Raw genomic sequence first — 12,073 nt, forward strand, 5'->3', positions numbered from 1 at the left:
TGATGTGTTTTTTTTATCACGAACCTTGATCCCATTTTTGGACATGCACCCAAATATAAATAATCCGCTTATGAAAAATTATCCCAAAACGTAGTGAAAGCAGCACAACCAACCATATAAAATAGAGACAACTGAGAACTACTGACTAAATCACCTGTTCCTCAGTATGTTTATGATTGAGTAACATGCTTCCTCTCCATTGTTTTGTAAAATCCCGGGTAACTCCATTTATGTGCTGTTTTTACACCAAATACAACCGTTTCTAATGTATGAAGAGAATTTAGATGTGAATGATTTAGGAATGTTAAGAAGATATCTTATCTTATGAAGGATTTTTTATTTTGATTATTTTATTGCTGGTTTTGTTTTGTTTAAACGTCAATATTTTTTTATCCTTTTACATAAAGAGGAAAAGCTGATGATATATTGTGAAAAATAATCAGTTAAACTAGACAAGAAATCTTTGTACCCAGCTTGTTGGCTGGTGTCGGAGCGAAAACAAAGTGCACCTCAGATGATGATGACAATAGTTATATAAGGATTTTATTAAGTCTTATTTGTGAAAGTTATCATTAAGGTATGATTTTTTAATGCTGAACTTTGAACACGAACAGCAAACATTCTGATTTACTGGCTTTGTTACCTGATGATAGTAGCAGCAAGGGAGAAGGGGAAAACTGTCTCGATTTTAGGGCCCACAACGGCCCCAACACACTTTCGCGAGAATATACCGAAAAAAACAGAAGACCCTCTCCGATCCAGGCACAAGCGGAATAAGATGGTTGGTGCCAAAGGGCTCTGTTAAATGACATTTCTGACCAGGTATATATCAAAAGAAAAGATGAAGGAATGTAACATGTCATTGTTTGACAGTGGGTGATCGTAGTTGGAGCTGGATGAGTTTTAGTGAGTTCCGCAAGGTAGAGTTCACCCATATCTTTTGAAGGATTTTGATGTTTTTTGTAGCTGGATTTGATCAGAAGTACAGCTGTGCCTCCAGCGTGTGCTATTAATAGTGTGCACAGAAAGCTTGTTTATACAGACAGGAGACGGGTTGTCTTTGTTTTGTACCAACTTATGAAGCTCTGACTGATTTAATGATTCGTCTGACAATAGTGATATCAATATAACTTTAGCAACTATACATGATATTAGCGACGAGCCATTGGCTATGTTTGCAACCCAAAAGCAACAGTTTATCTCTCTTGAAGTCCAGTCTTCCCCCCACCCCCACCCCAATGGTGACCGCTCCGGTAGCCTAGTGGTTAGAGCGTCCGCCCCGGATTTGGGAGGTCGTGGGTTCGAATCCCGGCCGAGTCATATCAAAGACTTACAAAAATGGTACTAACAGCTGCCTCGCTAGGCGCTCAGCATTAAGAGGTTAGTGTTAGGACTGGTCGGTCAGGTGTCAGGATAATGTGACTGGGTGGGACATCATGCGACATGTCTGCGGCATGATGCCCCAGTGCTAGACATCACTTTAAACCTTTTAGGACAAAAGCAAATCAAGCGAACGGCAGCTTTTACGCAGACGGCCGGAGCAACGACTGTAACGACGGTTGCGACGATGGTTGAGGCGACTACACCAACAAGCTCTAAATTCTGCGTCCATTTTCAGCAATATTTTCAGCGGGGTTTTGTGCAGCAGTATGACGGAAATTTCTAAAAGCGGCACATTCCTTATGTGCCCCGTCTCTTTTCTGCATAAACGCTGTTTGCCGACCTTGTCCGTACCGACGACTCCCGGGAAGCACTAACTGGAATTGTACGCCAGGTAGAAACATAACTAGTATGCTGTCTTTCACGTCTTAAGATCAAGTTACCTAGTGTAATTAAAAGACAAAGGTTGCATACTGTGAACTAAAGACAGGTAAGTACTACCATGTCCAGTCATCTGGATTCCAAATATGAATATAATCGTTCATCATTCACTAGTTGCAAAAGGTACTGGCTGGCTCGACCTGGAACGAAAGGCATTACTATCACTTTTTTGTTTCTATCCGATATGCCCCTTGGCACTGGACTAGAATGGGTTTCAGACCCAGCATTTTCCATATTGCGTAGACATCTCATCCTTATATTGTTGTATCCATACCAGCAGTGCTTAAATATCGAAGTTCAGGAATGGTTGCTGCCGGCGACAGTACAACGCTTGTCGCTGCCGTCAATGGACAAAACGCGCAACAGAAAGTTCGTACGGTGAAAGCATCGGCAGGGCAAACCACAAGAACATGCACAATCTCTTTTTGTATTACAATCACACCCGCTGTAAAGGGAGAAATTTTCTCACAAGCTGCATATAGGTTGCAGCCCAAAGGAATTGCAGCCGATTGCAGATTTGTTGCGTAGGTCTGGTGATTTTTCATCAGCACCAGAATTTGGTTCAGCAGAGCCTACTCTACCCTCCTCCTTTCCTGATGGTTTGATGTTCTTTAAACGCGCTGAGCTATCAGACTTCGTCTTTTGCGCATCTGCTAGCGCCATCTAGTGCCTATCTTGGTCTATCCTCCTCACTGTGGCAAGGTGACGCTCCGTTCCGACTTCTTGGTGTTATCAGAACAAAGTGTTCCGACGCCAATGGCTTGTGGAATCCGTTTCAGGATATTTGTGTAGCAGCGAGGAGGTCCCAAGTCTATGCCGTGGTTGTCCGCAACACAAAATATGGGGCAAGGGCTGAAATAAAACTCAAAGTCTATCCAGTGTACAGCCTTCGTACCAATCTGGGTTGTGATGGTTGAGTTTTCTGAGATATGCCAGAAATTTCGCCAATAAGATGTGCTTTAGTATGGGCATACCAGGCTATGAATATCGTTCCCTGTGGTCGGTTGGCCAGGACAACACAGCTGTACAGTTTTTTAGCTAGGTTCTCCCACTGCCTTTGCGAGGGCTAAACTACAAATATCATCGGCTCTTCTGGAACGTCCGGCAAAACAATATACAAAACGTATTCCACGACCACATCGGCTGTGTCGGCGCAACGCTGGGATACAGAAACGTCTTGCGTAGGTGCTCGCTTGCTCACTTAGCGTAGTCTGCTAGTTGCCTGCCAAAGACCTCTTGAGGCATTATTTGAAACGACCTTGTTGTAAATCTTGTCACGAACGGTTTAGCCTTCGGAGACGATGAAAATGCAGATGCAAAATCATACAACTCAATGCTGTCCTTGTTGTTTAGGATTATGGAAATTCCATTACTCATTACGTAGGCAGTGTCCCCACTCTTGTTGCATGCCTTGGCCTTGTTTTGCTACAGAATTCTGCACCAGGGTCTTAATGTCAAGCACTCCTGAAAGTGCTATGAGAAGCAAGGTATAAACAACATAGGCTTCGGAACACGACTACATGTAATACGCTCTAGTAGAAAACCACGGTAGCTCAACTAAAAGTTATTTAATAGTAATTATCAATTGGACTTAACAGCTGTGCTTCTTATCCAGTACTCGTCACAAAAAAGGACACGGATATGGGAGGGAGATAGACGAGACGGCTAAATTTGCAAAAGTCACCAAGACATCTCCTCCCAGAACAACTTCGTTAACCCAATATCAACATTTTGACATGTGATACAACCCTTCGTTGTTTGAGTTTATACCTTGCCAGAGAGAATTTAGGTCCAACTCTCTTACTTAAGTAGACCCCTGGCCGTCAAACGGGTGGGCCGTCCCTGGGGCGCACATGTTTATGGAGTCCTCAAATTGAGGATATTCTGTCGCAAAAGGGGATTGGGAGAATCGACGGGTTCTTAAAGGCTCTTCGCTGCTGCTTTACTGTAAACGTTTTGATTTAGCAAGAGAGATTAGCTCCATATACATAAGATTCTGAACTTGAAAGTTATGATCTTCCGATATGTTATTTGTGCAATCAATCTGAGGTGCGTTTTGGCTTTTTTGACCGGAAATATAGTTCAGCCAAGATCATCACTCAATGATTTTAGTTCAATGGAATTCTAAACACGAATCTATTATATTAGTCATAGTAAAGGTTATCAACACACCTTAATAACAAATTAAAACTTAGCCAGTGTTTTGGTCACCTCGCCAAAACACTCTTCTGATGCGTCAGCATTAAGTGTCAAGTAGAAAATCACCTCTTTGCAGCCATTAACGGAAGGGCCTACGGCAATTTGGAAGGCCTTAAGGTGTGCGCCGGTGACCGCGTGGAATGGCACATTATTAGCTTTGGAGAATCAGAGGGTCTACATGGGGTAACGTTTCTAGGCAACAATGTGATGATATCTAAAGTTCATCGGGATAGCCAGCTCGTGATGTCGGGGTTGTCTTTTACTGCACTGATGCAAGTGCAGAACCTGGGTGAGTCTGGATTAAATACTGAAACCATAACATTTGGAAAGCCCTTCATTCTTCATTCAGTTAACATAAAATTTACAAATGTAGTTTACAATATTTATTTCAAACATGTATCGCAAACTTGTTTATTTTACGAAATTATTAATTCAATGCTTGATATGGAAATTAAGTGCCAACCCAGGTAACACACTCATATCGGGCCAGCGTTGGCATATAATCGCATGTTCAGAGTTGAGTATATGATGTTAGACCAACGTCTGACAGATCTAATTGCCCTACGTCGGAAAACCACAAGATGGATCAAAGTTGTTCTGTGGTTGTAAAGCAGACATGGGGATATACATGTTTGTCCAACACTGTTCCACGTTGATCCATGTTTAATATTCCCCACCTTAAAACATTCACATGACGCCCCTTAAAACTAAATCGGTACGACCAACACGTGAATCAGAGTCCTTGTTTTAACGGTTCAGTATTTCACGGCTTCTTTCTGTTCATGTCTTTAATATTTTTTCTAAATTTGACACTATGTTTATTGAAATATTCTTCATATAGTATCATGTACATTAATTTAATTTCATGAATTTGTGATTTTTATATTTACACATATTTGAGAATCATGTTCGGCACTGAAATTACCGACATGTTCGTGGAAACCAGATGGAATGGCTTGTATTCAAGCATAGAATAGTTGGAATTAATAAATTTGCCATTAATGCAACAGTTTTGTAATTAAGTCTAAGATGTTTATAATATTCAATTGTTGTATCTCTTGTGGATGAAATCAGCCAGGATAGAATCTTTACTTAGAACTTAACACTCGTCGATTCTTGTCAACTGTATTGTAACATCACACATGACGGACACAGATCATTTGAATCATTGGCTTTCAGTTGAGACAACGGTTGGCCAAATGGATACCAACTTGTCTTGAACGTCGGCCCAACATAATTATATGCAGCAGGCCAAAAATCACAGGCCATCTATTGGGCCAATGTGACGGGCCAGCTTTGTCTCTACAGATCATCGTATAATTGAGACGTTGAGCCAACGTAGGCACCAGCAATACTCGCCGTTGGGCCAACCATGACCCGATATATTATCAAAAGAGAAGGCCAATTAGGTAAATGACAATGGCCCAACGTCATTTTGTCATTCAAGGCTGACGTTAATGCAACGTGGACATAAAATGGGTGCACTACATGGTAACTTCCGTACCGCACTTTTTCTGTAACAAGCATTCATGTAGAGACTTTATACAAGAATTATTGTTATATACTTCTTTGTTTAGAATGCTTTGCATAGTAAAGGGCACAGTAAATGTATTTGTTGGGGTCTAAGATATAAAATAAAAAGAAACCACGTAGACAGTGTTGTTAGTCTCCCACAGATAAATTGTTTTCATTAATAATAAGTACTTGCTAGTACTACTGTTGGAGAAAGCAAAGTTCTCCAACAGTTATCTTTAGAATTTAAACGGAAACAATACACTAATATCCTGTCAGGAAATCCATATTACTTAGAAAAGCCAATGATATTTCAAGAATTAATTACAGTTCAATTTCAATTGCTTCTGTTATGCGATTGTTCAAATTCCGAAGGTTGGGAATTTCCCTTGCTCACGCCTTATTGAGAAGATATTCAGTCAGACCTCTGACGAGAGAGTTTCTGTTATGCAGGACGCTGGGGTATAATTTGTCACAATAACGACCACTTTGAGAAGGGAATGAAGGCACTGTATGATGCGGAAGCCTGTGGAAGTTCCTACTCACCCTACATACCCAGTTCAGGGACAATCCGGAGATATTACATAGCAGCAATAGAGACGAAATGGAATTATGCATCCATTACAACTAATCCTTTAACGGGGAAGAACTTGTCGGATGCAAACCAGTAACACACACTCTCTCTCTCTCTCTCTCTCTCTCTCTCCGGATAGGCAAAATTATGCGTGTCTTTGATCACTTTGCTACATACATACATACATACATACATACATACATACATACATACATACATACATACATACATACATGCATGCATGCATGCATGCATGCATGCATACATACATACATACATACATTGTTTTTCTTAATGTCATGATTTGTAAAATATAATACAGGTAGAAAACCTAATTATTCGAATAGGACTTTTATCACTGTCTACCACTGTTGTACCAAATAGTTATGAAAGCTCTTAAAAGTAACCAAACCAAACACATTCAATAATTAGCACATGTATGCTACAATTTCTTTTTATCAAATTTCTAGCCAATCAATGACAATATCATTCTTATATTTTCTTATAACTCTCCAGTTCTCCTGCTATATATATATATATATATATATATATATATATATATATCGACAAAAGTAAGTTGATGTTCGTGAATTACATAATTAAAGACAGAAATACCACTGCCCATAATTCAGGTACATTGATAGATTAAACGTGCCCTTTCAAATTATACTGTTTTGGCACACCTGAACGAACACTATATATCTTTTCAGATTCCAAGATGGAATCGTCGGATTTTAATTTATTCACATTAGTTTGTGCATGTGTGAACCTATAAAGCAATAGAACAATCAATTAATTTAATTAATTAATTATTAAGAAAAAGATTTGCCAATTGCAAAAGATACAACAGTGATGAACACATTATCAAGGCTGCCTTTCCCTTTCACTAAGACAAAAAGCACTATTTGTTTATTGAATCAGACCGAGAAACAAGAATTTCAAATCGTTCGTTGGACGTAAACGAAATCGGAAGAACATCGTACGAATCAGTCACACCCTTGTTGATGCAAATGACATATTGTAATAACCAAATTGGTTCTCTTTACCGAGCGAATCCAACTATAGCGTGAATTCTGCTAGAAGGCACTTGTTTCCTTCGTTTCATTTCAAAGAACTTCTCAACAACAAACAAAAACCGTTATCTACTTCAAATTCTAACAAGGAGCCAAGACTATAAATAATTTTCCTCTAATCACTGAATGACCACAAATGTCACAACATCAGAATGGCACGGCAACTTACAACTGCGTGGTTTCTCCTTGATAGATTGCCGCAACGTAGCGCAATTACTTTGCGCATTGAAAACATGAATACAACTCAAACATTAAATACAGGGAACAATTTTACGACTCTATCCCTGGGTCAGTCAAATCACGAATTTAAGACTCATCACGCATATAACTCTACCCCATATTTACCATCATAGCAAGAGAATGAAATAATCCCTTCCCAAACATTCCACTGTACAAAAATTGAGTCCTTAGGACAAATAGTTCACATAAAGATACACAATCAATCAACACAATTAGATTTTAACAGGAACTACTTGGCCCAGCCCACTTATGCGTTTCTGACCTGCACTCACTATGAAACTAAACCATGCCATCATGAAATCTCATCAACACTGTACTATGTGACGTTTGCCCTTAGATATTGGCTAATTACTCGCTGAGGAATATTTCCCCCTTACCGACTTCCGATAATAAAACAAGTAATCACAAAAATCTAATAAATCTATATAAAAAAAATGGAGACGTATATACAAATGACACATAGCCTAGATTTATTACAATATTTCTTTCTGTAAACCTGAGCACATATTTTGCTTATTCTTCGGAAATATATATAAATGCTGTGAACTGTTTGCATCATTTTATTCACTGCTAAATTGTCAGTTTTACAATAATAATTCCAATTTTTATGAATTTACCTAGTTTGCTACCATCTGAGTGGATATAAACGGTCATGTGATACTGATCTGCAATTTTTGTATAATTGGTAAATCCTGCGGACTACTTTTGGTTCCTGTTCCATGTCATTTTATATTTAGCTTTATCGATACTAACCATATAAATAAAAACAAGCCCCAACCCATCCCTGGGATTTTCAGTCATAATGTACAACCACCAGATTTAAATCACCCTTTAGAAGTTAAAACAGTGTAATCAAACAGGCCTTCCTGCTCTCCAACACTCACCCCCTTTTCCAAAGAAAGCATATGGCAGGCTTTACAATCCAATCTTTAGAAATTATTGCATTTTGATTAGACAGTACGCTCCACAGCTGTTATTAAAGGTCGAGCTAATATGAAGAACAAGACATCTCACTAAAAATGGACACGATTTTGTTTTTGAATTGCGTAGAAACGAATGTTATAACAACGCGTACCATAAGGAAGCGTAATGTTGGATAAGAAAGAATAGCTGGTTTAAACAGCAACAACCATTTGTTTATTACAACAAAAAAAAAAAAATGATAATAACGAATTCCTTTGATCCAGGGGTGTATTGCTGTGGGAAGGCGTGGGAACGGTGTTCCCTTACTTTTTTGCGCTCGCTATTGTCCTCCTTCTGCGTATCTAAGTAACATGCATCCCCTCACTTCTTTATTGCGTTCTCTCACTTTATTTAGATCTTCACCACTGCTTAGATCACGAGTATGACCCACTCTGACACTCTAGCTATCTTACTATATAAAAAGTTTACGAATCTTGTCTAGCAAAAATGTAGCTGTGTAGTTATGCCTCAGTAAAGATAATAATGAATAAAACTTCGAGCTACCTTTGTTGATGAAATCCGCTGATATGATGAAATTGGAATTATTATGATTAAACGATCATGGCTGAGTATTTATTGAAGTGCTAAGTGCTACCGAATCACTCACAAAGTTAACATAAGTTCTTCGGACTTTGCGAGTGGTTCGGTAAAATTTACACATACATAAATTCACAACCGAGATAAGTTCATCCTATAGTAAACACGACTTTCCTGAAGTAAATGTACATGCATTCTCGGCTCTTTTCTTTATGGGGCAACACTACAACTTAATTTTGCAAAGGCTGACCTATGCTTTGAGGGTACAGACAAATTCACAGTATGTTTCCGTTTCAATTCTATGTTACCTTGTTTATGTAATGTTTTGAATTTTGACTTACAAAGCCACATAGAAATAACGCATATTTTCATATATCATATAATGATATGGGCTTTGTGTCATTTTTACACTGTACAATGCACTGTAGTAATGTTATGGGTTTAGTATCAGTTACACACTGTACAGTACACGGTAGTAATGTTATGAGCTTTGTGTCCGTTATACCCTGTACATTACGCTATAATAATATGGGCCTTGTGACAGCTACACGCTGTACAGTGCACTGTAGTAATGTTATGGGTTTTGTATCAGTAATAAACTGTACAGTGCACTGGAGTAATGTTATGGGTTTTGTATCAGTAATAAACTGTACAGTGCACTGGAGTAATGTTTTAATGCTTCAATATTACATGAAACATTTTACTTGCTATAATTTTAACATACGTCGAATGTTTATGTTGGTGTATACGTGATTGTCCCAGGCACAGTTGGAGTGAAATAAACACAACTATCTCGTGTGAAAACAAACGCTATTAGCGTTTACCTCTAATCAGATGAATAAGATCAAACATTTTTACCTGATAAACAGATGGATCATGAAACAAAGGTGTACAAAACATAATCATCGTGTACACTTTCCTAACTGGTAGCGAACAAAACATACAGATCACGTGCACTGCACCGAAGGTAAATTTCTCAAACAAATTGTTCACAAGGCCTCATATGCTGCATAGGTAACCCATTCTTTTCGTTCCGATTAATGTCTCTTTTTCTCTCAAACACACACACACACACACAGAGAGTTTAATTTACCGAAAGTCGCGACAAGCTTTACTTTTCTAGATCAGAATTAGTCTACATTTTCATCCTCTCAACACAAAATCCTTTTAAACTTTCACTGTATAATTTTGAATTTCCCATAGAGTATATACTAGCTATTAGACTTGCACTGCACACTCGTATATTCATCGTAGAGTTTATAACTCCATTACACGTACGCTGTACAATCATGCATTTACCACATAATACAGAACTCTGTCAGAATACACTGTACGATCGCATATTTACCACAGAATATGTAACTATATTAGGCATACAATATACAATCGCATATTACTCACCAAAGAGTATATAACTATTAGACCTAAGCTGTACAATCGCATATTTACCATAGATTACACTGGACAACAAATTTTTACAAAAGTCATGTTACTGAAATAAAATTAGTCAATTCTTATCAATTTTTATGTGCTGAACACGAATATGACAGTCAAATTGCAAAATTGGCTCTAGTTTTTTTGTAATCTGCAAGAAATTAATGTTTACATAACGAAATGCATTCCAATAGTAAAAGGTCAACTGTAATAGCCTACCTATAAAAAATCAAGTCATTGACTACATCTTAGATTTCTTCGCCTGTCTCTTGTACAGCTGTTCGGGAGCATCTCTGAGGAGTGTCCAGCAGTAGTCAGCCAGCATTGTAGTGGACCATTTTCCCTGGTATCTTTGTTCCATTGTTGCGATATCTTGATGAAAACGTTCGCCGTGTTCATCACTAACAATACCACAGTTGCTAGGAAAGAAATCCAAATGGGAATGAAGGAAGTGAATCTTTAGAGACATATTGCAGCCAAGTTTCTTATACTTCATCAACATGTCTTCTACTAGTTCCTTATAGTTTTCTGCCCTAACATTTCCGAGGAAGTTCGTAGAAACTAGGCGAAAAGCATTCCATGCTTGTTTCGCGTCACCTTCCAGCAAGTTGTTGAACCGATCATCTTTGAAAAGCTCTCGAATCTGAGGACCCACAAAAACTCCCTCTTTAATCTTTGCTTCGCTGAGTCGAGGGAATTTTTCATGCAGGTATCGGAATGCTGGCAAAGTCCGGTCAATGGCTTTCACGAAGTTCTTCATCAAACCTAGTTTGATGTGAAGGGGTGGTAGCAAGATTTTCTGAGCCTCAACCAGAGCTGGGTGTTGGATATTCTTCTCTCCAATGGCTACATTCTGCCTGTGAGTCCATTCCTTCCTCATGTAGTGCATTTCCCTTGCTCGGCTATCCCACTCGCATAAGAAACACATGTATTTTGTATATCCTTGCTGCAGTCCCATTAAAAGGGCAACTACCTTCAAATCACCACAGAGGTGCCAGCTGTACTTGTTATACTCAATGGAATTCAGTAGCTGCCTTAAGTTATCGTATGTCTCTTTCATGTGGACAGCATACGCTACTGGAATAGATGGAAGAATGTTTCCATTGTGCAAAAGCACAGCCTTGAGACTCAGTTTCGAAGAGTCCACAAATAGTCTCCATTCTTGTGGGTCATGAGTGATTTTTAAAGCATTCATGAGGCCCTCAATATCGGAACAGAATATCAGATTACTTTCCTTTCTGAAGAAAGGCTCCAATTGCTGGTGGCGCTTTCGATATGCAGTAATTGTGACATCATCTTCTAGAAGATTCCATTGTTGGAGTCTTGATCCTAGCAATTCTGCCTTGTTCTTTGATAAGTCCAAATCACGAATCAGGTCATTTAGTTCTTCCTGTGTTATTCTGTGTGGGGTTGATGATGCACCACAGTGAAAATCTGGATCACTGCATGCTGATGGACCAGGAGAAGAACAGGTCGACTCACCTTTGTCTTCGTCAGATGAATCAAGAGAATATTCTGCTGGAGGTTCTGGAATAGGAAGTCCCTCACCATGTGGAACTGGTCTCAATGCAGACGGAATGTTTGGGTAGACTATTCTCGACTTCTTTCGCTTCGTTATTCCGCCGGAAAGAGGAGGAACCAAGCAGAAGTAACAGTCATTTAGGTGGTTGCTTGGCTCTCTCCACACCATTGGGACTGCAAACGGCATTGATGACCTTTT

General features: G+C 39.0%; 1 protein-coding gene across 1 annotated transcript in view; it reads left to right on the top strand.

Moving 5' to 3' along the window:
• Window positions 1–12,073, top strand: part of LOC149802540 (ferroxidase HEPHL1-like) — a 34,675-nt gene that overhangs the window by 17,772 nt on the left and 4,830 nt on the right. Inside the window, exons 10-11 of the mRNA XM_089951792.1 lie at window positions 4,097–4,309; window positions 5,986–6,199. Of these exons, the coding sequence (XP_089807918.1) occupies window positions 4,097–4,309; window positions 5,986–6,199 (427 nt within the window). The remainder of the gene's footprint in view (window positions 1–4,096; window positions 4,310–5,985; window positions 6,200–12,073) is intronic.

The sequence above is a fragment of the Sinohyriopsis cumingii genome, chromosome 3, assembly GCF_028554795.1.
Source record: "Sinohyriopsis cumingii isolate HCF-2022 chromosome 3, ASM2855479v2, whole genome shotgun sequence".
NCBI lineage: Eukaryota > Metazoa > Mollusca > Bivalvia > Unionida > Unionidae > Sinohyriopsis > Sinohyriopsis cumingii.